Below are 27833 nucleotides of genomic sequence, written 5' to 3'. Positions count from 1 at the left end.
TGGCCTGGAAGGAAGTGACGCGAGGCTGAGGGGCGGGTTGAGCTCTGTGCCGGAAGTGTCTCGCAAATAGTAAATAATCTCGGAAAGGCGAGAAAGGCGCTGTCTCCATCTTGTCTGTATCCGCTGCTCTGGTGACGTTGTGGAGATGGGGAGCGTCCTGGGGCTGTGCTCCATGGCGAGCTGGGTAAGGTGCTTTTTGCGGCCTCTGGGTGCTAGTGGGAGAGACTAAAGAGAAGGCGACCCGAGCCGGGGTTGGGTGAGCCCGGCGGGAATGTGGTGCCCCACCCAACAGGGAGTGCCCTCTCTGTCCCCGTTTTCTTCTCGTCTCCTCTCGTCACTCAGAGTTCGCTTCAGAGCTTTGGGTCTTGCGAAGAACTGATCACTGGCCGTAAGGTGTAGTGGCGATGGGAAGATGACCCAAATTGAGGAAGAGAACTAGAATAGTACCCCTCCCCCACCCCTGCTTGGTGAGCGCTGTCTCCCATTCTTTCAGGCCCCTTTTCATGGTTTTGTTTGTATCTGCCTAAGCCATCTCTACAAAGGTCTTTGCTCCTTTCCTTCTGTGGGGTACCCACTCTGTTGTCTTCTCTTTCCCGGCGACCTCAGACTGCCGCACTGTCGTTCATGGATTCATGTCGCCCTCTTTGTTCTGTGGCGCAGATTATGATTAAAAAGTGCTTGTCGTCATTTGGGACCGCCTGGCAGTAATGTTAATTTAGTAATACTGTTTTTGAAACAAGTAGTCATAGCTCTGTCATGACTGTTTGAAGTGTCAATTTCAAATTTCAGCTTAAAATTGAAATTTCAGATGACACGCACATGTTTTGTGCCTAAAGACCAAATTGCCATTAGGCACAAGGCATGCGTGTGTCATCTGAAATTTCATGCTTAATTCGCTGTACATTACATTTTCATTAAAGGATTGTTAGAGTAAAACTATTTTCAGTATAGTGGCAAGACTTTGGTCCATGTGGCATAAATTTATTTCAGTTTATTTAAAATAATCTCTGCCCCCTCCAAAATAGTAGGCAAAACATTGGCAGTGCAGTTAATAAAAGATATTTGTAATTTTAGGCGAGGTATTTGGATTCAAATCACTTTTCTTTAGTCTGGAATTTCTTAATTCTGTTTCTAACAATTGCTTTTCTGACTTCCCAAATAATTCCGTTATATATACTCTTTTCAAAAAGGTTTTCATATGTCTTGAACTAAAAATGTTGAATTTTAATCAAATAATGATGTGGAGATTATTACTCCAGCCAGTCTGTTCTCTTGATTACATGATATTTCTTCTTGCACGGAAACCTGGAATATTTTCTCTTAAGATATTAGAGAGTTTATTGACTTTCATACAAAGGCATATTTAGTGTAATAAACAGTTTTGAAAGCTGGTAATTGATTATCATGTAAGATTGTTTTCATCGGTTTTTATTGGAAGATGTTACGCAGTTTAATTTGTAATGTCGTATCTTGCCCACTTATGAAGTAGGCATGCTGTAGTTTTTTTTGTATATAATAGAGATTTAAAAGATGAGATACATGTTTTCCGTTTTACAATATAGATCGCCACCTTTATTGATTAGAAGAATGTCCGTGATAAAATTGACACTACCTTTTAGTTTCTGTGTTAATAGCGAAGTAAATTAAAAAGGTAGCAGTGAGGCAGTTTTTTAGAGACGGGGGGTCTCAGTGTGTTGGCCGGGCTGAAGTGCAGGGGATAGTCGTAGTGAACTGCAGCTTGGAACTCCTGGGCTCAAGTCTTAGTACCTCAGCCTCCCAGGTAGCTGGGACTACAGGCAGGTGCTACTGTGCCCGGTTTGGAATTTATTTTATTGTTTGCAGTTTCAGTAATCTTTTTCCCTTTTCTTCTTGTGCCTCTGTCTCTATTCATTAATTGTTTGATTTTAGTGCAGGCCGATAGTCATTGAAGGGAACCATCTCTTCCACATTCTTAACAGTTAATGTGCTCATTTACTTAGAGGTTTTGATGAAATTAAAATTTATTCAACTTTTCCAAAGTAACATTCAGGGCCTGCCGCGGTGGCTCACGTCTGAAATCCCAGCACTTTGGGAGGATGAGGTGGATGGATCACTTGATGTCCGGAGTTGGAAACTAGTCTGGTCAATATAGTGAAACCCCATCTCTACTAAAAATACAAAAAAAATTAGCTGGGCGTGGTGGCACATGCCTGTAGTCCCAGCTACTCGGGAGGCTGAGGCAGGAGAATTGCTTGCACCGGGAGACAGAGGTTGCAGTGAGCCGAGATCATGCCACTGCACTCTAGCCTGGGCAACAGAGCAAGACTCCGTCTCAGAAAACAAAACAAAACAAAACAAAAAAACCAAAAATTAGCCGGTTGTGGTGGCGCACAACTGTAATCCCAGCTACTCGGGTGGCTGAGGCAGGAGAATCGCTTAAGCCCAGGAGGCACAGGCTGCAGTGAGCCAAGATGGCGCCACTTCTCTGCAGCCTGGGCGACAGAGTGAGACACTGTGTCCAAAACGAAACAAAACAAAAAACAGACCAAAAAAAAAAAAAGTAAGATTCAAATCATTAAATTAGATCAGGTAAGCCAGAATTAAAAACAAACCAGCCTCATTCGTTGTTAGTACAAGTTTCTGCAGGCTTAATCAAATTTAGTAAGATTTTTCCTTATTAGTAAAATAATTGTAGAAAATGGCTAAACTAAAAAGAGATAAATTATGTGTAATAGCACTGAGCAGAAATTGGAGTGTTAAATTGTTCACTTTTTGTTTGCAGCTAAGAAGAGGCCTAGAATTAGATTGATTATAATCCTTGGTTCATGGCAGTATAATTTTTTATTCATGCATGGTTGTTTCTTTTTTCGATTGGTAATTACTTCAAACATTATAAACATCATACCAACTAATCCTATAACTACAATATTACCAATCACTAATACCTACTTACATGCTTTTCCCCATCCCAGTCTCAACATTGATATTAGTGAGTAGACAGAATTGATTTTTTTTTGAATGACTGAACCTTATATACAATACCTATCAAGATATTTAAGGTAGTTAAGTCGTTAAGAACTAGTGATTACTAAGTGCGTATTTTTTGCCAACCTCTCCTAAATTTTTGTTAATACAGTGACTTGTTTTATAGAAATAATTTATAGTTGCTATGAATGGTCAAGCAATGCAGAGTAGAAGTTAAATAAAAATGTCCCCTCAAAATCTTCCTTCTCTCACAATGCATGGGTGCATTGTGTATTTGTATACACGTGGGTGGATGAATAGACAAAAGTACATTCTTAGGAATGGCAACATTTTAGACATTTTTAAGCAAAGCATTGAAATTAATTTTTCTTGAATTTAACAAAAGAAAAAAAGTAATTCTTGAATCTTAACATTTGTCAAAAGAGTTTCCTAAAAAGATTCTTCTAAGGAGATGTTTCTATAGCAGTGATTCTCAACTGGACACAGTTTGGCTCCCCAGTGGGCATTTGGCAATATCTGTAGACATTTTTCATTGTCACAACCTAGGGTGAGGGGTGCCACTAGCATCTAGTTAGTTGGTAGAGGACAGGGATGCTGCTAAATCTACAATGTATAGGATAGCCCCCAACAACAAATAATTATTCAGCCCAAAATATCAATAATACCATGGTTAAGAAAGCCTGTTTTAAGTTTAAGAAAAACATTGTATAAAACATTGAAGTTGGAGTAAATTTTTAAGGACATTTTAATTTTAGATTCACTTCTCTGAAAAGTGGAATAAATCAATATTCACCCATTCCCCTAGTTCCCAGGGTTAATTAATTGTATGATTTTCAAATTTTTTAATTCATAATTCTGTATGTACATATTTCTCTGTGTGCTTAAGAAAAATAGTACCACTCCCATTTCCACCCTTTGGAGACAGTATTTCTTTTGGTATTTATTGCCACATTTCTAATTAACATACATATAGTGTATTCTTGATTTTATTTGTTTGTTTTAGACACTGTCTTCTAACTATGGAAGATGAAGATTTAGCAATCATCCCTTGATTTCAACTGGCCCTCATCCCTACCCCCACCAAAATCACATACACTCATTGATGTCCCCATAGCTTTCCATAATACTAAATAATTATGGTAAATGAACATTATTGTGACTATTTATATAAGTTTATATCTGTAAAGCCTATAGTAAGCACTTAAATATTAGTTCTTTATTTGTGTAATGCTCTTCATAGGTCAGCCTTGTAACAAATATACAAAGACTTTTCCTTTCATGCACAAAATTTTGTGTTCATTGGTTTACTTTCTTTTCTTTTCTTTTTTTGACAGAATCTTGCTCCGTTGCCTAGGCTGGAGTGCAGTGGTGCAAGCTCACTGCGACTTTGGCCTTCCGGGTTCAAGGGATTCACTTGCCTTAGCCTTCTGAGTAGCTGGGATTACAGGCATATGCCACCACACCCAGCTAATTTTTGTATTTTAGTAGAGATGGGATTTTGCCATATTGGCCAGGCTGGTCTCATAACTCCTGGCCTCAAGTGATCCACCTGCCTTGGCCTCCCAAAGTGCTGGGATTATAGGTGTGAACCACCGTGCCCAGCCTATTTTCAGTGTGTTTAAATTATTTGACCTCAGACTTTTCCCCAGCTGTATGCATCTCTCAGATACATGTCATGATTGATCGAACCTTGGAGGTTATCTCTCCCAGAATCATCTGACCTGCTGTAGTCTGTAGTCACTGTTTTCATCCTGGATCTCACTTTATCCTCAAATGAGGATGTATGTTTCCTCTCTCTTAGGTTGAAACCCTTTTTTTCTTCATTGCTTGTTTTCTTGTGGTTGATGACCATGTTTTGGTGTAGTGCTCCTTGACAGAAGCACATAGGAGGCACACTTTGGTCATAGAATTCTATATTGGAAGTCATTTTCCCTCAGAATTGTGATGCTCCTTTGTAGACTTGCAGTGTTGTTGCTGGGTATTCTGAAGTCATTTTAGAACCTTTTTCTGTATGACCTCTCCATCCTTCTCTTCTCCACCAGTTAATTACATTTCTTGAGTTATTTAATTTTCTCACCTGTATTTTTTACATTGTTTTTCTGTTATTCAGATCATGTGCTTCCTGGACTGAAACTCGACGTTTCTTCCTTTCTGCTTTCCATCTCATTGGCTTTTTGCACTGCTTTCTGAGAAATTTCCTTGATTGTTTTCAGAACTTCCATTGAATTTTGTTTTTTAAGTTTTTTTATTGACTGACTGGACTTCTGTTGAATTTTTAAACCTCTGCTCTAGGGGCGGTGTGCTCACGCCTATAATCTTAGCACTTTGGGAGGCCAAGGTAGGCAGATCAGTTGAGCTCAGGAGTTGGAGACCAGCCTTGGCAACATGGCAAAACCCTGTCTCTACAAAAAATACAAAAAAATTAGCCAGGCGTGGGGGTGTGTGCTTGTGGTCCCAGCTACACCCAGCACATCTGTGATCCCAGCTTTTGTGGAGGCTGAGGTGGGGGGATCACCTAAACCCAGGGAGATTGAGGCTGCAGTGAGCTGTAATCATGTCACTGCACTTTAGTAAAGGCTGCACTCCAGCCTGGGCAACAGAGTGAGACTGTCTCAAAAAACAACAACAAAAACCTCTGCTATAACATTTTTAATTACCAGAGGTTTGTTTTGTTCTCTGTTTCACGAAGTCTTGCTTTGTCACCCAGAATGGAGCGTAGTGGCGTGATCTTGGCTCACTGAAACTTCTACCTCCCAAATCCAAGCAATTCTTAAGCCTCAGCCTTCTGAGTAACTGGGACTACAGGCATGCACCACCATGCCTGGGTAATTTTTGTATTTTTAGTAGAGACTGTTTCACCATGTTGGCCAGGCTGGTCTTGAACTCCTGACCTCAAGTGATCTGTCAGGCTCAGCCTCCCAAAGTGCTGGGATTACAGATGTGAGCCACCATTCCTGGCCTCTGTTCCATTTTTGTAGCATCCTGTGTTTGTTTCATGGAAGCAGTCTTTCTCCCTTTTTAAAAATATCTTTATTTTTATCTTTACGATGTACGCTATACTATATAATTAATATACTTTGTAAGTATATTAGAAATATTAGATTTTTTTATGCTTTTATGTTTGAATATAATTTCTTTTCAAGTTTCTCCTATCCACTCCACCCACTTTCATTGATCTTAGTGTTTTCCTCAGTATTCAGTGGTCAGTAGCTATTTGTTCATATTTAGGAGTGGGACACTCAAGAGCTTGGTGTAGGACTTGTCAGCTGTGACTACAGTGAAGTGATCTGGCTGAACCAGTTTATTGTGGAAGCCTGATGCAGATATTTATCTAGGGCTATTGATAGATCCAGGGTACACTTCCAGTCTCTAACCTGAGGAATATACTTTCATTGTGGAAGGCAAGTGAGGGAAAGAATGATGAGGTTCTTCACATTCAGTACATAAAATTTGATTTAATTTTATGTTTTTAGTACGAAACCCCTTTTGTCAACTCTTCTTGGTGTTCCCCTGTCAAACCTCATGTTTTATCCTTTTCAGTTGGTTAGTGCAAGAAATGGAATGAAATCTGGGAGTCTTAACTACTCTTTGAAAAGACATTCAACCAATTATCTATTTTTACTCTACCCTTAGTACTGCTTACAGAGACTCCTGGTGCCACCAGTTCCTGAACTATTTGGGTATTCCACCGAATGAATTGTGTTGCTTGTTAACTTTTTCCTTTGATAACTTAGAATTCAGCTTTCTCTGTTAAGGCTGTTACTACCTTGTACTTTCTACTTTCCAGATTTGTTCTCCTAGTTCTTTTTGACTTTTTTATTTTATTACTTATTTTTTAAAGAAAAAAAAAAAACCCAAATCTTTATTTTTTATTTGATTGGGATTTCTACAGGGAACATAGGTAAATTAATATATTCAGTCTGCCATCTTTAACCAGAAACACTTTGTACTATCATTTTTATGTCGCTATTATGTTGTACCGTAGAGACGTTGACTGGGGACATTCTATGTTTTAATAAGCCCTCCAGGTAATTCTGGTAGTTGTTACAGTTTGAGAACCAGTGCTCTAAACTTAAGTGGATGCAAAGCTCTCTACCAGTCCTTGGCTTACCATTGCTTTGCTCTAATTTTTTATTTTAATGTCATCTCCTAATTGACCACATTTTGTCATCAGTAGATTTTTCAAAAAGGATTTATGGGTGCCGGAATCTTTGGTTTTTGAAAGTGTCTGCTAAATTCTTGAGAGACATATAGTATACGAATTTCCTTCAGAACTTTGTAGTTATTTCTGTATTGTATTCAGTCTCATATCAGCCTGGTTTCCACACCCTCCCAAAACAACTCTGCACATGCATAGGTGATTTGTTTCTTCTGCCTGAGTAGCTGAAGAGTTTTTCTTTATTTTAGAAATTAAATAACCAGATAAGTCTGAGTTTAAATCTTTTATCACTTTTTTTCCTCTTCTCAAAAAGTAGTGTGCTCTTTTGATTTACAGATTATTTTTCCATCTAAGGAATTTTTCTTATATTAGATCTGTGAATATCCTTTAATTCATTTATTTAGGGTATTCTCTATTTTAAGGACTTTTTTTAGTTAAAGTATAATTTATATACAGTAGAATTTACTCTTTGTAATATACAGTTCCATGAGTTTTGACAAGTGCATCTAGTCATGTAACCATTTTGGAACATTGATCATCCTAAAAAATTGCACTGTCCTGTCCTTGGCAACCCCTATTTTCTGTCTTTAGGATTTTGCCTTTCTAGAGTGTCATATTAATGGAATCCTACAATATATAGTTTTTGAGTCTGGCTTCTTATTACTTAGCACATAATTCATCTGAGTTTCATTCTCCATATGTTTTTATTGTTAGTATTGTTTTTGTTTGGATATACCACAATTTATCCATTCACCGTTTGAGGAGCCTTTCTAGGTTTTGATGATTACAAATAAAGTAGCTATAAGCATTCCCATAAAGGTTTTTTTGTGTGTGATTATAAGGTCTTATTTCACTTGAATAAATATCTGAGTGTGGATTTGCTTATTCATACAGTAAGTGCATGTTTGACTTAAAAAGAAACAAACTGGTTTCCAAAATGGTTGTACCATTTTTCATTCTCACCACCAAAGTAAGAGAGTTCTAGTCACTCTGCATTCTTGTCAGTAGTTGGTATCAGTTTATTTCCTTTTAGCCGTTCTAATATGCAGGTAGTAGTATCTCTGATTTTAATGTACGTTTCCCTAATAATGATATTGAGCACTTTTTCTTTGCTTATTTGCTGTCTATATGCCTTTGATTAAAGTATCTGTTTAAATATTTTTGCCCATTTTTTAATTGAGTTGTATGTTTTCTTATTACTGAGTTTTTAGAGTTCCTTTTATATTCTGGATGCCAATGATTTATCACATACCTCACTTGCAAATATTTTCAAGTTTATGGCTTGCTTTTTCATTCTCAGCAGTGTGTTTTAAAGAGCAAAAGTTCTTAATTTTAATGAAGCCCAATTCATTTGTTTTTCTATTGTGAGTCCTTTTTTTATATGGTATCCAGGAAATCTTAATTTTCGTATATGGTTTGATTATGGCTTAAGGTTAACTTTTAAAAAAATGTATGAATATCCAGTTATTTCAGCACCATTTATTAAAAAGATTATCCTTTCCATAGTGAATTGCTTTGGTATCTTTGTCAAAAATCCTTTGATCATATTTGCATCAGTCTATTTCTGAACTTCATTGTGTTCTGCTTACTGTGTCCACCCTTTTCCCTGTATCACTCTAATTACTGTCACTTTAATGCTAGTCTTGAAATCAGGTAGTGTGTCTTTTAACTTTGCTCTTTTTTCAGACTTGTTTGAGCTATTCTAGTGTTTTTGCCTTTTCAGCTAGTTTATTTCTGTAAATCTGATATTGGGATTGTGATTGGAATTAGACTGAATCTATAGATAAGTTTGGAAAGACCTGATATCTTGAAAATAATTGTCTTCCAATCCATGAACTCTATATTTTGCCATTCATTTAGGTCTTTGATTTCTTTCATCAATGTTTTGTAGTTTTCATTATTTGAGATCTTTTCTATGTTTTGTTAGATTTATAACTATTTTCTTTTTGTTTTCAGTTGTTACTAATATGTAGAAACATGATTGATTTGTGTATATTGACTTTTTAATCATGTGACCTTGAAGAGTTAGTTGTAGTTGCATTTTTGTAGGTTCTTTGTGGGGTATTTTTGTTGTTGTTGTTTTTTGTTTGTTTTATTTTGTTATCATCCAGACTCAAGTGCAGTGGCACTATCATAGCTTACTATATCCTTGAACTCCTAGGCTCAAATGGTCCTCCTGCCTCAGCTTCCCAAATTGCTGGGATTACGGGTGTGAGCCATGGTTCATGGCCCTCTTTGGGATTTTCTATGTAGACAGTTGTGCTACATGTGAAGGGGGCAGTTTCGTGTCTTCCATTCCAATTTTTATGTTTTAGTTTTTTTCTTACCTCGTTGTATTGGCTGGGACCAATACAACTTGTTTGATATCTTACGGGGAAAGCATTCAGACTTCCATCATCAATTATGGATGAGAGCTATAGATATTTGTAAATGCCATTTATCAAATTAAGGATGTTATCTTCTGTTCCTTGTTGACAGTTTATATCATGAATCGGTATTTAATTTTGTCAAATGGTTTTTCTATATCTATTGAGATGACCATGTTTTTTCTTTAGTCTGTTTTTACGGTCGAGTTCATTGGTTGATTTTTAAAAGTGGAACCAACCTTGCTTTTCCAGGCTAAACTCTACCTGGTCACAATATGTTACCCTTTTTATATACTTTCATATTGTTGTTTTTGACTTGCTAAAATATCATTAAGAAGTTTTTATGTTTATGAGGGATATTTGTCTATTATTTTCTTATGATGTCTTTGGATTTAGTCTCAGTAATTCTGGCCCATTTTTTTAAATAAGAAGAATGTATCTATTTACTGTTTCTTTTCTTCTTTTGTATGCAAATCCAAATTTCTGTCTGGTATAATTTTCTTTCTTGGAGGATTTCCTTCAACATCTCTGGCAGTTTAAGTCTGCTTGTTTGGATTATTTTGTCTTTTCTATTCCTGAAAATGGTCTTTATTTCGCCTTAATTTTTGGAAGATACTTTCACTGAGTACAAAATTCTGTTTATATATTTTTTCTTTCAGTACTAATTTTAGGCTTGAACCGTTTCTTACTAGAAGTGTGATTTATTTCTTTGTTCCTCAGTTTATAATGTACATTTTATTTTTCTGCCTACTTTTAAGATTTTTCTGATTATTACTTTTTTAAAGTAATTTGATTATGATGTGACTTGGTGTGGTTTTCATGTTTATTTTGCTAGGGCTTTGTTGAGTTTCCTGGATCTGTGAATTAATAGTTTTCATAAAATTGGAAAAATTTTGGCAGTTACTTCCTCAAAAGCACCCTTGTATCTGTTCTCTCCAGTTCACTTCTCTCCAATTGAAGTTCATCTCTAATTTCACTTATATTAGGCTATTTAAAGTTGTCTCACGACATTCCGATCTTCTTATTTTTATTTCTTTTTCATTTTGGATCATTTAGTTTCTTATGTCTTTAGGTTCATTATTAATCTTTTCTTCTGTCTTGTCGATATTTAGGGGGCTTATTTTATCATCTGGAGAAGTACGATATGGGTCTTAATTTTAAATTATCTTGCATGTCTGTCCGTAACATGATCAAGTTTTCCTCTACCTCCTTGAGCATGTGAAATAATACACTTACAAGAATACTACAGTGCCCTATTTATAAATGATCTCAGTTATCTGTATCATTTCCAGGTTGATATTGACTGATTGATCCTCATTATAGGTTGTATTTTTCTGTTTTTTGCCTGCCTGCTAATTTTTTGTTAGCTGTCCAGTGTAAATTTTTCCTTGATCAGTGCTGGATATACTTTTATTAAAAAATATAGATATATTATTGGGCTTTTATCTTTGACTTGGGTGATTTTACTTAGAGACAGTGTGATCTTTTTATTTGCCTTTAGGTTTCGTTAAGTGCAACTAGTGCAGCCTTCAGTTTGATGGCTGATTTTTTTCCAGTATTAATTGCCTTCTGATATCTCTACCCAATGCCTCATGGATTACAAAGTTTTTCACCTCTGGGTGGTAAAATTCCCAGACCCTCCCTGCAGTGGACGTTCTCCCCAGGCAGAAATAAGGGCCGGTCAAGGTGGGCCACGCCTGCAATCCCAGCACTTTGGGAGGCCAAGGTAGGCGATCACCTGAGGTCAGAAGTTTGAGACCAGCCTGGCCAACATGGTGAAACCCCGTCTCTACTAAAAATACAAAAATTAGCTGGGTGTGGTGGTGTACGCCTGCAATCCCAGCTACTCAGGAGGCTGAGGCAGGAGAATCCCATGAACCCGGGGTGGGGGCGGGGAAGGTTGCAGTGACCGGAGATCGCACTACTGCACTCCAAGCCTAGGCGACAGAAGGAGACTGTCAATCGATCAATTGGTAAAATAAGGGCCAGTCATAGGGCTCACATTGTCTCCTCTTAGAAATTACTGCTTGACATTGCCCGTTGTTCATTGTCTGAAAAACTTGTGTTTTCCATTGTTTAAGTCAAGAGGATGAGTCGGGTCATGGTTTCTCCATCTTGACCTGAATTTATAGTGATTATCCCAAGCCTTTTTTCATCAGTAATTTTATTTTTACCTATGTCTGTTTTGTTTCTTGATAGTTATTAGTTAAGTCTGTTTTTCCCCTTCTCATTTCTTTAGCCCTTTGATTCCCACTTTCCATTGTGTTCTGTTCTTATTTCATTTTTAAGGTCTCCTTTTTTTAAAAAAAAATATTTTTGTTATTTTTTTATAGCTCAAATGAAATACTGGTAGAGAATTTCCTTACTGGATTATATTTATTTCAGACTGAATTCTTCATATGCCTTATATTTTCTTCATTCCTTTTTCTGAGGGGAGATGTTTATGTTTAATTTTTGCTAAAGTATATTTACATAGTTGCCATGACATTTATTTCTGTTTTGTGGACGTTTAATATAAAGCAGCTTTATTCTTACCTTATATTGGTTGGTGTAGTGCTCTAGCTGGTATCTAAGACTGTTTTCCCCTAGAGTTGTAATTCTAGGCCTGGAAGATCTGGTTCTTCCACCTTCTAGAAGTCTGACATCTCAGCCCAGGTTATGGTATTATGAGAATATTTACTCTGTGGCTTTCTTAGATACTCGTAAATACTCTGTACCAGTGTTGCTCTCTCCTGGACAGGAAGATATTCTGTTCCCTTGGGAGCATGCTGCTAGTTTAGTGTGGTGGTCTCTGTTCCCTTGGGAGCATGCTGCTAGTTTAGTGTGGTGGTCACTGGAGAAAGTTAGCTAGCCCCAGTTGTATTATTATCCTTTTTGGCTCACTCTAGTTGTAGTTTTCATTATCACTATCACCAGGTCAAAAGAAGGAAAACATATCAATTCACTTTTTTTTTTCCTCCCTGGATGTATTTGAGAATCCTCAGAATTTTGTGTATTCTTCAGTCTAGTATCTGGGGGCTAAAGGGCAGGCGCTGGAGGTGGTGGGTTTAGCAGCTGTGCTACTCATGTATATTCCATTTCTTTTCTTATTTAAACTTTGGTTACTACTGATGATTTTTTCCCCCTTTTTGTTTTAGCTGATTTGTTCATTTTACCTGTCATAGAGTCCAAGGGCTTTTTTGTCTTTACTCCTTCTTAGAAGTTGCTAAGTTTTGTGGTATATAGATAATTTATATGAACCAAATACCTTATGTCCCTTGATGTAATTACTTTGAGTCTTTTTTCTTTTTTGGATAGAATGTCAATTTTCATTGTATCATTTTAAGATCTACTGATTTACTGGCTTTTAATAATATTTTTAATAATATTCTTTTTCCCAGATACCATGTTTGTGTGGAAGTGCCCCGTGTTTGCTATGCCGATGCTGTCCTAGTGGAAACAACTCCACTGTAACTAGACTGATCTATGCACTTTTCTTACTTGTTGGAGTATGTGTAGCTTGTGTAATGTTGATACCAGGAATGGAAGAACAACTGAATAAGGTTAGTCTCATTTCTTATTTATTGATTAACTGAGGCTATAGGGTATATATGTATATGAATAAAACTGACTCAGGGATATTGTAAACAGATTAATATAGAATATGACAGTATGTAATCCTAGTTGTAGTTTATAATCTTTTAGGAAAAACAAAGATAATATACGTTAGCTTGTTAAGTTCTTTGATGGTGGTACAGGAAATGTACTGTGGTAATACACAGAAGTATAATTTTAATCAGGTGTCAGAATCTCAGTGGGTGATGGAAAAAAGGATATTCTAAGAATGGTTAGAACTTTCATATACAGAGATTGAAAAATAGAAAGCATAATGAGTATAAAAGAGCTTTTTGAGCAAAGTATCTGTACTTTAGGAAGATTAATCTTACAATTAATAAAGTATAAAAGTCAAGCAGTTAAATATGGAGGCTGTTGCAGTGGTATAATCAAGAAGAGAATAGAGGACCTGAAGTAAGATTTTCTGGATGTAAAATTGACTGAACCTGGCATTGAAATATTGGCAGTGATGGAATCATAAATAACAACCAGGTTCTGATCCTAGAAAACTGGGAGAAAAGTGTTGCTATTAACCCAGAAAGAAAAATTTTTAGAGAGAGTCAGGTTGTGGAAGGAGATGGGGAACATGTAATAAATTTAGCTTCTAACATGTTGACTTGGTGGTATTGTATCATGTATGTGTGTATATTTATATATATATATATGTCTTAGTTCAGGCTGCTATAACAAGAGTATCATAGGCTGGGTGGCTTAAGACAACAAAAATTTATTTATCAGTTTTGGAGGCTGAAAGTCCGAGATCAAGGGGCCACTATGGTCAAGTTCTGGTGAGGGTCTTATTCCTGGTTTACACACGGTCATCTTACATTGTTGAGAGAAAGCAGCAGCTCTCTTCTATCTGTTTTTATAAGGGCATTAATCCCATCCTGAGGGCTCTACCCTCATGATTTAATTACCACCTAAAGACCCCATCTCCCACTATCCTCCCATTGAGGGTTAGGCTTTTAGCATTTAATTTTGGGTAGACACAAACATGAAGTCCATAATAATATACAGCAGCAAGTAGAAAACATGAAGGAATTTAAAAGAAATCACAGCGGCTAGAGACTGCCTTGAGGATAGAAATTGAATGTTGAAACCATGGCATCATATGCTGAAGATCATTCAGAGTGAGCAGAGCTAGAACTTTGCCAGAATCTCTTACTTAAGGGAGTTAGTGGAGAAAGGAAAAACTGGGAGGGAAGGGATAACAGAAAAAAAAAAAAAAAAGTACAGGTTCTAGGAAGAAAGTTTTAAGAATGACAGGGATAGTGTCTATATAAAAATGGGATTAAGGAATGTGATTAAGCAGTAGCCTTTGGATTTGAAAACTAGTACATGACTAGTGTGCTGAAAAAGCAGTTCTTTTTAGAGTGCTGGGACTGGAAGGAGTGGGAGGAAATAATTTATTCTTACATATATGAATAATAGATGTATTAATAGTTTTGAACAGTAGTCTCAGAAATAGCACTTACACTACCAAAACAAGTATATCATGCTATTCAAGTAGAATGCAAGTTTTTAAAATGTAGGATAAATCTGTAACTCAAAATAACCATCCAGCATAGAGTTGGTATTATAGTTTATGATTTGCTCAGATGGGGATTTAACTCTTTTTTCCCCACTGGATGTGATTAAAATGTATCAGACTCATCTTGAGTACATATTCATCATAAATTGTAAAGCAAATTCCAGTTTTCTAAATGTTTACTTAAACTATTTGATTACATGTAATTTTTACTTTTACTTAATGAAAAAATGATGGATCAAACCCTTTTGTTTTTCTAGATTCCTGGATTTTGTGAGAATGAGAAAGGTGTTGTCCCTTGTAATATTTTGGTTGGCTATAAAGCTGTATATCGTTTGTGCTTTGGTTTGGCTATGTTCTATCTTCTTCTCTCTTTACTAATGATCAAAGTGAAGAGTAGCAGTGATCCTAGAGCTGCAGTGCACAATGGGTAAGTTTTCAAATAAGCTTCAATATAAAAGCCTGGGTAGCTTCTCATTGGTAATTGCCAGTTTATCTAAGGAAACCTTAAGGTAAAATAAACTTATACAATTTGCAGAATTACTTTATTCGTGAATGACAGGGTGAGAAAATCTTGTTTTTACTGGAGAATGTCAGACTTTGGATATTAAATAATAGCTATAATAACCTCTGATCCACAGTGTTTTATATTTTCATCCTAAAAAAGAGACTGTGTTATATTTGTGACTACTAAGGGAATAGCTATTTCTCCTCCTCCTCTTAACTTTTGGTGGACCAATCCACTTGCATGGAACTCTCAGTTCCCTAGACCCAGAGAGCAGATTTTTCTAGGTTGGTTGTATTAGACAACCCAGAAAGAAACTTCAGGGTTTATTTATCATCTTCCTTCATATAGAGCACTACCTCTGGTACCCTTATTTAACTGTTTTAATATCTGCTGTTGCTTATCTAGTAACATGTGCTACCAAAGACAAAAGGAATAAACAAGTAGAATATAAATATTAATGAGAAAATATGTGACAGGTTGATTATCTTTTATTGTGTTCCTTTAGTCATTGATTATTTTGTTAAATTATTAGAGTTTTAGATGGAGGCATTTATCATGTGTTTATAAAAACTATTCATTTATACAGTTCACCTTATACTTTGATATATTATCCCACTTATGTGAATAAGCCTGTGAAATGGAACTAACATTCTCATTTTTTCATAATGAATTAGTGAGAAATACATCTTTCTCAAAATGGTCTTAAAAGCAGTTTATATAATTGTTGTCTTTTCTGATAATCAAGTGTATTAGGTTTCTCTAGAGGGACAGAACTAATAGGATAGATAGATATATATACAAAGCGGAGTTTATTAAGTATTAATTTACATGATCTCAAGGTCCCACAATAGGCCGTCTGCAAGCTGAGGAGAAAGGAGAGCCAGTCCGAGTCCCAAAACTGAAGAACTTGGAGCCTGATGTTCAAAGACAGGGAGCATCCAGCATGGGAGAAAGATGTAGGCTGGGAGGCTAGGCCAGTCTAGTCCTCACTTCTTTTTTGCCTGCTTTATATTCTAGCCCTGCTGGCAGCTGATTAGATGGTGCCCACCCAGATTAAGGGTGGGTCTGCCTTCCCCAGCCCACTGACTCAAATGTTAATCTCCTTTGGCAACACCCTCACAGACACATCCAGCATCAGTACTTTGCATCCTTCAATCCAATAAAGTTGACACTCAGTATTAACCATCACAAGTCAGTACTTTGCATCCTTGAATTCAAGTTGACACTCAATATTAACTATCAGAAGTCTACCCATCGTCAACTTGAACCCGAATACACCTCCTGAGACCATACATAATCTGCAAATGAAGACAAAAATAAGGTCAACTGAAAACACACCAGTCCCCAACCCAAATACTATTACATAGTTAACAATACTTAAATGCTGATGTGAAGTCAGTAAATCTTATGTCACATGATAAAGGAGAAAGGAAATGAAAATATTTTCTTAGTACGAGTATATGCATGCATGAACATGTTTTTGACAAAACGAGGAAGTACTTATGACAATTACAGCCCTCATTTCTGCAGCTGGACATGTGGTCGTAGCTGGTATTGATGATTGCCTTCTGCTACCCATTCTTTATTCCCTTTGCCTTCAGCAAGCAACTCAGCAGGTGTTTTTTTCCTGGTGGAGTGACCCAGTGATCTCCATAAACGCCTGCTTTAACTGGGGGACCACAGTGATGTTTTGGGTACCCTGGAATCAATGTCAACTCAGAACCAGTGTCCAGTAGTCCCTGAAATGTCTTATCATTTCCCTGTCTTTTCCAGCCATTTGCTCTGATGCTTCCTCTAGCGCGGTCTGGGCTTTAATCCATTCCTTTCACATTTTGACTTGCCTTTCTTATCAGATTTTTTTTTTTTTTGCTTTGTTCTTTCCAATTGGAAAGATCTATAATATAAGCTTGGGTTCATGGTAATGGTTAATTTCACTCTCTCTCCAAACTAAGTTATCTAAATATGATGATTACCTTGTTTTGTAGTTACAAATATGGCTACACTCCAGATCATCATAATATCCTCAGAAAGAAGTAGACCATTCACATAAAGAGTAGCTGTTTGTTAAGATGCAGTTTAATGATTTCATATATGAAATTATTTGATGAATGAATGTTTATTAATAAAAATTATGGTTCTTTTTGTTTTAGATTTTGGTTCTTTAAATTTGCTGCAGCAATTGCAATTATTATTGGGGCATTCTTCATTCCAGAAGGAACTTTTACAACCGGTAAGAAATCCTTTTTAAGTTGTTTGACGTTGATATTTTATAAAGGAATCTGAAATAATTGTTACCTGGAACTATAACTCTAATTGTTCGTCTTTTTGGGTGTATATATGTGTGTGTGTGTGTGTTTTCCCAGTTGGCAAAATCAAGATGTTCATATAAAATTTTATTTTCCTTTTTGTGTACTGTGCTTTTTAAAGGAATTGATAAAAATCAAACTAACCAACCACTTATGTATGCTTTTTTTTCCCTTTCAGTGTGGTTTTATGTAGGCATGGCAGGTGCCTTTTGTTTCATCCTCATACAGTTAGTCTTACTTATTGATTTTGCACATTCATGGAATGAATCATGGGTTGAAAAAATGGAAGAAGGGAACTCGAGATGTTGGTATGCAGGTAAGCTTTTGTCGCAAAACAACTTCAGTATAGTTGAACTTTGAAGTCAAGAATAGATATGTAGACCAGGTAAATCACTTAGGATTTTTATGGTCTAATTTCCTACGAAGAGGTATTTAATTTAAACTCAAAATACCACATTGTATCAGCAACTTGGTGATTAGATCTTTTAGCAGGTTAACTGGGAACATAACCCAAGAACCGGGAAAGGATCCAAAAGAACCTGAATACAAAGCATGTGCACTTTATAGTCTAATTTTCTAGCCTACAATGGGTTAAAGGTAAAATATTAAAGGGAAGAGGATTGCTAGGAATAGATAAACACACAGTGATACAATTCATAAACAGCAGCAAATAAAAATATAAAAAGCAACTTGGACGTTTTATATAAGTACAAAGGATGCTTTTATGTGCATCAGTAACAACTAAAGGAATTCCTATAGTGATGTAATTAATGGTTATTTTTAATGATGAGGTCGAGTTCTTTGGGGTTATACTTGAAAACAGATATCACAATTCAGATGCTTACAGGACCAAACCAGGTAACAAAAATGAGCGAACAGGAAGACAAAGTTTAAGTGCATAAGCTTTGTCCAAATAGTAGGGACTACAATGAGTTCGAGAGTATGAATGCCCCATCTAAAGTGCATTGCTACTGCTCAGCTCCATTTATTAGTTGCCTTGTGGGAATGTGAACTCAGTATTGCTTGATTTTTCTAATGTTTTTCAAAAGAAGTCATAAATCTGGATTTTCATTCTAAATGACCTGAGTTTCAGCTAAAAAAAATTTTAAATTGGAGTGCAAACCAAATCCGTTTCTGCTGGCCTAATATTCTTCTCACACAACTAATTTGTGGTGGTTGATCTCAGTGGTTCAAGTTAAAATAATTTGGTGCTCAAAGAAACAAGCTTTAGTCATTTGGAAATTTCACTTACATTGAATACCTTGTTCTCTAAATGCAAAATCTAATGCAAGGGTTTCTGTCTCTTTTGTTCCCTGCTGTATCCCCAGGGCCTGGAACGCAGGCATTCAATAAATATTTGTTGGATGGATCCCCTGTCAGTGAGGCAAATCTACATAAATACTTGTATATTAAGCACATATTAGCATAAAGGCTAAACAACTTGTGTATGTTGAAATTTACATAGAAAAAGCATAGGTTGACTTATTAAATAATAATGACTTACCTTTGCATAATATGTATCTTTTAAGATTTTAGTTCATGAGGAAAAGCATCATTGTTATGAGGGCTTAACATTAAGAATGAAAACAATTTTCTTAATGCCCTTGTTTACAACTGAGTGATAATGGTTTTTTAAGAATCTTAAGTAATATTCCTCTTATAGTTATTTTTCTTTATTTTGAAAATAATGGCTAACATGTAAACATAGTTTATAAACTCTAATATAGATATTACTAATAAATCATATTAGTTTCTTACTAACTTGCCATCCTTGCAAATGTGTAATAGTGAGATATGTGTAAAAACTAGAATTCTTAAGCAATAAAGGTCGGAATTAATTTTCTTTCCTGCTTTTATAAGCCTTTATAATGCTGACAATGTTAGTTGCTTAAAATATATTTTTTGACAAAATGACAGATTGTTTATAAAACAGGTCCCATTTCTAATTGCTAATATTTCTGATAAAAAGCTAATTATCCAATTATATTTCTTTCACAGCCTTGTTATCAGCTACAGCTCTGAATTATCTGCTGTCTTTAGTTGCTATCGTCCTGTTCTTTGTCTACTACACTCATCCAGCCAGTTGTTCAGAAAACAAGGCGTTCATCAGTGTCAACATGCTCCTCTGCGTTGGTGCTTCTGTAATGTCTATACTGCCAAAAATCCAAGTATGCCCTTTAAAGCATTAGCTTTTATGAAGCTTGTACCTTTTTAAGTTTTCAAAAATCTAGAATGATGTCTAGAATATTTACCTGTGTTGCTTAATATATACATGTATGTATTATTATTTTTTTTTTGTAGGAATCACAACCAAGATCTGGTTTATTACAGTCTTCAGTGATTACAGTCTACACAATGTATTTGACATGGTCGGCTATGACCAATGAACCAGGTGTGTTTTGTTTATATTATGTGTTTCTAAAGGTTCTGCAGTTGTTGTTGTTGTTTTTCCAGAAATTGTCTTTTGGTGAGATTAAATTACTTAAAAATTAGGCTCCCAGAGGAATAAAGTATGAAAAGTTTTCATCTTTGATGTATTACTATTTCTTCCCTTAGTTTCTTCCATCACTAACAAAATTATAAGAAGGTTATATGTATACCTAAGAGAAATTGTGAGTTCATTTTCAGAGCACCACAATACAACAAACATCACAGTAAAGCAAGTCAAGAATTTTTTGGTTTCCCAATGCATATAAAACTTTTGTTTATTTTACACTGTAGTTTGTTAAGTGTGCCATAGCATTATATCTAGAAAAACAATGTACATTCCTTAATTTGAAAGTACTTTATTTCCAAAAAATGCTGACAGTCATCTGAGCCTTCATCGAGTTGTAATCTTTTTGCTGGTAGGAGGTCTTGCCTCAATGTTGATGGCTGCTGACCGAACAGGGTGTTGGTTGCTGCAGGTTGGGGTGGCAGTTTTTGTATCTTTAAACTAAGACAACAATGAAGTTTGCCCATTGATGGACTTTTCCTTTCACAAAATATTTCTCTGTAGCATATGATGCTGTTTGATGGCATTTGACCCAGAGTAGAGTTTCCTTCCAAATTGGAGTCAATCCTCTTAAACCTGCTGCTGCTTTATTAACTAAGTTTATGTAAATTCTAACTCCTTTATTGTCATTTCAATAATATTCATAGCATCTTCATCAGGAGTAGATTCCATCTCAAAAAACTACTTTGTTCATCCATAAGAAGCAAATCCTCATCATTCAGGTTTGATAATGAAACTGCAGCAATTCAGTCACATCTTCAGGTTCCACTGATTAGTTCTCTTGCTCTCTCTACCATATCTGTAGCTACTTCCTCCACTAAAATCTTGAAATCCTCAAGTCATCCATGAGGGTTAGAATCAGCTTCTTTCAAACTCCTGTTAATGTTGATATTTTGACATTTTCCCATGAATCATGAATGTTCTTAATAGCATCTAGAATGGTGAATCTTTTCCAGAAGGTTTTCAGTTTACTTTGCCCACCCAGATCCATCAGAGGAATTACTCTATGGCAGCTATAGCCTTACAAAATACATTTCTTAAATAATAAGATTTAAATGTTCAAATTACTCCTTTTTTCCATGGGCTGCAGAATAAATACTGTATTAGCAGACATGAAAATATTAACCTCCCTGTACATCTCTGTCAGAGCTTTTGGGTGACCCAGGTGCATTGTCAGTGAGTAGTAATGTTTTGAAAGGATCTTTCTTTTAGCAGTAAGTCCCAACAATGAGCTTAAAATATTCCATAAACCATATTTTCAACAGATGTGCTGTCATCTAGCCTTTTTTCTATTCATAGAGAGGCTGAATAGACTTAGTAGAATTCTTAAGGGCCCTAGGACTTTTGGAATGGTAAATAAACATTGGCTTTCTCTTAAAATCACTCTCTGCATTAGCCCCCAACAAGAGAGTCAGCCTATCCTTTTAAGCTTTGAAGCCAGGCATTGACTGACTTCTCTATAGCTATGAAAGTCCTAGATTATATCTTCTTCTAGTAGAAATCTGTTTTGTCTTTTTTGAAAATCTGTTGTTTGGTGTAGCTGCTTTCTCTTTTCTTATTTTTATTTTTTTGAGATGGAATTTCACTCTTGTTGCCCAGGCTGGAGTACAATGGTGAGATCCCCACTTGCTGCAACTTCTGCCTCCTGGTTAAGCCATTCTCCTGCCTCAGCCTCCTGAGTAGCTGGGATTACAGACTGCGCCACCACACCCAGCTAATTTTGTATTTTTAGTAGAGATGGGTTTCACCATGTTAGCCAGGCTGGTCTCGAACTCCTGACCTCAGTTGATCCACCCGCCTCAGCCTCCCAAAGTGCTGAGATTACAGGCGTGAGCCACCACGCCTGGCCAGTGTAGCTACTTTGATTAATTTTGTTGGCTAGATTTTCAGGATGACTTGCTGTAGCTTCTGCATCAGCACTTAGGTTCACCTTATACTTTTATGTTATGGAGACAGTTTCTTTCCTTAAACCTCAAGAACCTACCCCATCTAGTTTGAAACTTTTCTTCTGCTTCATTATCTCTCTCAGCCTTAATAAACTTGAAGCGAGAGATAGGGCCTTGCTCTGCATTAGGCTTTGGCTTAAGGGAATGCTCTGCTAGTTTGATCTTCTATCCAGGTCACTAAAACTTTCTCCTCCATATCAGCAATAAGACTGCTTTGCTTTCTTATCTATCATTTGTGTGTTCATGTTCACTGGAGTGGCACTTTTAATATCCTTCAAGAACTCTTTCTTTTCTTTGCATTTGCAACTCAGCTAACTGGCACAGAAGGCCTAGCTTTTGACCTATCTCAGCTTTTGGCATGATTTCCTTACTAAGCTTAATCATTTCTAGCTTTTGATTTTAAGTGAGAAAACTTGAACAGTTAGAGGCCATTGCAGGGTTGTTAATTGGCCTAATTTCCATATGGTTGTGTCTTGAAATAGGCTGGAGGAGAGGGATAGAGACAAGGAAATGGCTGGTTGGTGGAACAGTCAGAACACACAGAATGTTTGTTATTTCACCATCTTATATGAGTGTGATTTGTGGTGCCCCAAAGAAATTACAACAGTAACATAATAGGTCACTGTAGAGAGATCACCATAACAGATTAATTAACAATAATGAAGAATTGTGAAATATTATGAGAATTAGCAAAATGTGAAACAGACACGAAGTGAGTACATACTGTTAGAAAAAATGGAACCAATAGACTTGTTTAATGCAGAGTTGCCACAAACCTTCAATTTGTAAAAAGAACAGTATCTGTGAAATGCTAAAAAAAAAAAAAAAAAAAAAAAAGGAAAGCACAATAAAACAAGGTATGTCTGTAAGAAACTGGTTGAAATTATAAGGAAGGTATCTAATTTGCATAGAGCGTATGATCGTTGTATATAGAAAGATAAGCTCTTCAAATTCCTCTTGTTCAATTGTGAACAGTGTAATTTTTTCACATTATTAAATTACTCTTCTAGCCTGTGACTACCTTACAATTGAATTTGATAATTGGGCTTTGTAATGCATCTTATTATAGACTAGTTATATTGCATACCATTAGAATAGAATATGTTGAAAGGAGACAAATTAGAATAGACAAAAATTATTACCTATTAAAAGAAAGAAAATGATCTCTTTTCCTAAAAAATTTATCTGATGTTACATGACTCTCACTGAGTTTACAAACTGAAGGTATTTTATCATGGGTACTTTATAACTTGGAGACCAAGATTTTTTTTTTGTTTTTTGTTTTGATGTATTACAGAAAGATTTCTATTTTTTTTTCCAAGTAAGTGGTTAGAAAAAAATTACTAGTAATTTGCTTTAGAGAAGGAAATAGCCTTACTTAATTGGCTTTAAGATAAGAGTCATTTTCATTAGTAAGATGGAGTTTGACAGATCTGGCTTTGTGGGAGAAAAATACGTATTTTAGATACTGTAGTGAATATTTCACCAATCATACTTTCTTTTATATTTTATTTTATTTTATTTTATTTTATTTTATTTTATTTTATTTTATTTCGAGACAGAGTCTTGTTCTGTCGTCAGGAGGCTGGAATGCAGTGGCGTGATTTCGGCTCACTGCAACCTCCGCCTCCCGGGTTCGAGTCATTCTGCCCCAGCCTCCCGAGTAGCTGGGACTACAGGTGCACGCCACTACACTCAGATAATTTTTGTATTTTTAGTAGAAAAGAGGTTTCACCATGTTGGCCAGGATGATCTCGATCTCTTGACCTTGTGATCCGCCCGCCTCGGCCTCCCAAAGTGCTGGGATTACAGGCATGAGCCACCGCGCCTGGCCTACTTTCTTCTTTATAAAAGAATAAAACGGAGTAAGCAAGCAGTAGGTTGTTACACCTTATTGGGTAATTCCCCCGAGGCATTTGCTGGAGTCCTTATAACTGGTTTTTGTGTAAGCCATCTTGCTTTTTTAACAATGTGCTGTATCAAATGGATAAGCTTCATAAAGTCCATTTCATAATCTCAACATATGATAGAAAAGCCAGTGTATTGTGGTTTATAGTCTCTGAATTTTCTTTCTAAATCTACTAGAATTATACTAACCTTGGAAAGGTCATCTATATTCCTGACGGTAGAGGTAATTCTCTCTCAGCTCTGACATGTTGTTGAAAATTAAATGATTTAACTTTTCCAGGTACTTCTATAAAATCAGAATTGTAACACTTCAGAGGTCTTCTTCATAAGTGCAAGGTGTCTTCAGTTATTTTTGTTATACTGATGCCTTTTCCAGCAGTTGTTTTTCAGTTTGCAGGGGTATAGAGAGTTAAACATAACTTTTGTTTGCTCTGAAAAACATTTTTTTAATATATTCTAACATTTTAATTTGACTTTATGTTACAGAAACAAATTGCAACCCAAGTCTACTAAGCATAATTGGCTACAATACAACAAGCACTGTCCCAAAGGAAGGGCAATCAGTCCAGTGGTGGCATGCTCAAGGAATTATAGGACTAATCCTCTTTTTGTTGTGTGTATTTTATTCCAGGTAGGAAAAACTATGGAATTTTTTTCTTTAAACAAGAAGTCTAGCTGTTTATTTATGAATCATTTCTTTTAAAAATATTCTTTTCTCTCTCTCCTCCTAAACTCTCTTTCATACAGCATCCGTACTTCAAACAATAGTCAGGTTAATAAACTGACTTTAACAAGCGATGAATCTACATTAATAGAAGATGGTGGAGCTAGAAGTGATGGATCACTGGAGGATGGTGACGATGTTCACCGAGCTGTAGATAATGAAAGGGATGGTGTCACTTACAGTTATTCCTTCTTTCACTTCATGCTTTTCCTGGCTTCACTTTATATCATGATGACCCTTACCAACTGGTACAGGTATTTATATTTCATGAAAACTCTGGATGTGTGAATTCTGATGGCGTTTTTATGATTCTCTTGTGAAACCATGATGTGATATGAAGGACTTTTTATCCTCTGATAATATTTCAAAATGTACAGCTAAATGAATAGTGAGATTAGCATGAGAAATGCAATCTTTACTTCCTTGCTTTAACAGTAACTGAAACATTGAAATAGTTCCAAATCTTGGAGAGGTTAAAATAAAAATTTTCATGAAACTAATACTTTTTTTTTTTTTTTTACAAAATCCATGTTGATAGGGGATCTAACATAACGTTGATTTTTTTCAATCCTGTAAACATAGTGAAGTAAAGGATACATCCTTTTTTCTGTTTTGTTTGAACTGTTACTAAAAGCTCTGAAAATTTTTAAATTTAAGTATGAATTCATTAACATAGATAGATTCTTAGAATTCTTACAAGCTACAATTTATGCTTTTTCTTTTTTATCACTTCAAACTTAATCCATAAATCTTTCTCTTTTAAGAGGAAGGTAGTGATTTGTAGTGTTTTCATTTTTGAAAGTTCTGGTTTTGTCCAAATGACTACTGAACGATTTGGTCAAAGATTCAGATTGAACTATGTGGTTGGGGAAGTTTTGTTTTTAATACCTTTTTAATGCATAATATTCATAAACAATTTGTAAGAAGGCCTTCAGTATCAGCAAAAGATGGAGGAAAAAGATTATTCTTTGTTGTATTTCTTTGAGTACAGCCTTTACTGATTTTTATTATTGAAAATAATAAATGTTTTTTAAAATTCCTACACTGTTGCATTTTCAGCTATAAGGATCCAGCTGGTTCTTAATTCAGATCCTTGGCTGTCAGATAACAGTAGATATTAAGGCTTTATACCAGAAGGATTCTGGTGTATTTCATTAACTCAAAAATCAGTTAAACTTGAGATATACTTTCCTTTCCAGTCTCTTAATTCTTTCTGTTTTTAAGGAGATGTCTCTGAGTCATACCAGTCTCTTAATTCTGAGAAGGCAGGGGCGGGGGGCGGGGTGGAAATCAGGTGAGGAGTTCCATATACACTTTGAACAATCTTATGTAATAGTGACATCTCATTTATCCAGAGGTCACATTCAGTTTCTCTTCTAATAACATGGCAGACATGCATAAAGTGCTTCAGAGATTATGCAAAATAACTATTTCAGAGGCCTGTGTACTTTACTCCATTAAAGGAAATAACAGATTTTTACCTTCACACTAGCAGTGTGGAAAGAAAGGGAGCAGATTAGATGCAGCAATGATATATCTGAAATCACAAACTGTATACAAAGAACACTTCTGAATTAATGAAGCTTCGTAGCTTGATGGCTGATAATTCAACCCACTTGCCCCTTTTTAATAATTTTCCCTGAAATTTTAGGTATGAACCCTCTCGTGAGATGAAAAGTCAGTGGACAGCTGTCTGGGTGAAAATCTCTTCCAGTTGGATTGGCATCGTGCTGTATGTTTGGACACTCGTGGCACCACTTGTTCTTACAAATCGTGATTTTGACTGAGTGGGACTTCTAGCATGAAAGTCCCACTTTGATTATTGCTTATTTGAAAACAGTATTCCCAACTTTTGTAAAGTTGTGTATGTTTGTGCTTCCCATGTAACTTCTCCAGTGTTCTGGCATGAATTAGATTTTACTGCTTGTCATTTTATTTGTTATTTTCTTGCCAAGTGCATTGATATGTGAAGTAGAATGAATTGCCGAGGGAAAGTTTTATGAATATGGTGATGAGTTAGTAAAAGTGGACATTATTGGGCTTATTCTCTGCTCTATACTTGTGAAATGAAGAGTAAAAACAAAATTGCTTGACTATTTTAAAATTATGTTAGACCTTAAGCTGTTTAAGGAAGCATTAAAGCAAATGTATGGCTGCCTTTTGAAATATTTGATGTGTTGCCTGGTAGGATACTGCAAAGAACATGGCTTATTTTAAAATTTATACACAAGTCACTTAAATGCCAATTGTCTGAAAAATCTTAGGAGATTTTACCCTTGATATGGGACTTACACAGGTAGGGAGTGTTCAGTGGACAATAGTGTAGGTTATGGATGGAGGTTTGGGTACTTAATTGAATAATGAGTAAATAATCTTACGTGGGTAGAGATGGCCTTTGCCAACAAAGTGAACTGTTGGTTGTTTTAAACTTATGAGGTATGGGTTCAGTGGAGATGTTTGGAACTCTGAAGGATTTAGACAAGGTTTTGAAAAGGATAATCATGGGTTAGAAGGAAGTGTTTGAAATTAGCTTTGAAAGTTAGCTTTGGGCCAGCATGTTAGCTCACCCTTGTAATCTCAGCACTTTGGGAGGCTGAGGTGGGTGGATTACTTGAGCCCAGGAATTCGAGACCAGCCTGGATAACATGGTGAAACCCCATTTCTACAAAAAATAAGCTGGGCTTTGTAGCATGTGCCTGTGGTCTCAGCTACTGAGGAGGCTGAAGTGGGAGGATTGCTTGAGCCCAGGAGGCAGAGGTTGCAGTGAGCCAAGGTCACGCCACTGTACTCCAGCCTGGGCAACAAAGTGAGACCAAAAAAAAAAAAAGGATTGAAAATCAAAGGAGGCAAAATTTTGACAGGGAAGGAAGTAACTGCAAAACACTAGGCTTTAGTAGGTACTTATCTAAAATCTAGTCCAGTTTTCTCATTTTAAAAAATGAAGACACTGAAGTACAGACTTAAATAGCTCAGATAGCTAATTAGGAAGTTTCAAGTTGGCCAGTAATAGCATTCTCTCTGACATTTAAAAATAATTTCTATTCAAAATACTTGCATAATTGATTTTACACCTCATTACTGGTGGATAATTTATGTGATATGCATTGCTGGTGTCCAGCATGACCCATTAACAGGTCAGAAGAATGATCGAATGTTTTAGAATAAACTCCTGCTTATAGTATACTACACAGTTCAAAAGATGTTTAAAATGCTTTGTATTTACTGCCATGTAATTGAAATATATAGATTATTGTAACCTTTCACCCTGAAAATCAAGCAGTATGACAGTTTAGTTATTTGTATGTGTCACTAGTGTCTAATGAAGCTTTTAAAATC

The 27833-nt window shown here is 36.0% G+C and overlaps 1 protein-coding gene across 1 annotated transcript; it reads left to right on the top strand.

Moving 5' to 3' along the window:
* Window positions 1-71: 71 nt before the first annotated feature.
* SERINC1 (serine incorporator 1) lies at window positions 72-27095 on the top strand. The gene is given in 10 exon segments (NM_001257550.1): window positions 72-184; window positions 12870-13031; window positions 14872-15041; window positions 17270-17349; window positions 17604-17741; window positions 19424-19593; window positions 19727-19817; window positions 24260-24404; window positions 24521-24751; window positions 26149-27095. Coding segments are annotated over 10 exon segments (1362 nt in total). The 5' UTR covers window positions 72-145; the 3' UTR covers window positions 26285-27095.
* Window positions 27096-27833: the final 738 nt, after the last annotated feature.

The sequence above is a fragment of the Macaca mulatta genome, chromosome 4 (genome assembly GCF_049350105.2).
Source record: "Macaca mulatta isolate MMU2019108-1 chromosome 4, T2T-MMU8v2.0, whole genome shotgun sequence".
NCBI classification, from domain to species: Eukaryota; Metazoa; Chordata; class Mammalia; order Primates; family Cercopithecidae; genus Macaca; species Macaca mulatta.
This window is presented reverse-complemented; position numbering and strand designations above follow the sequence as displayed.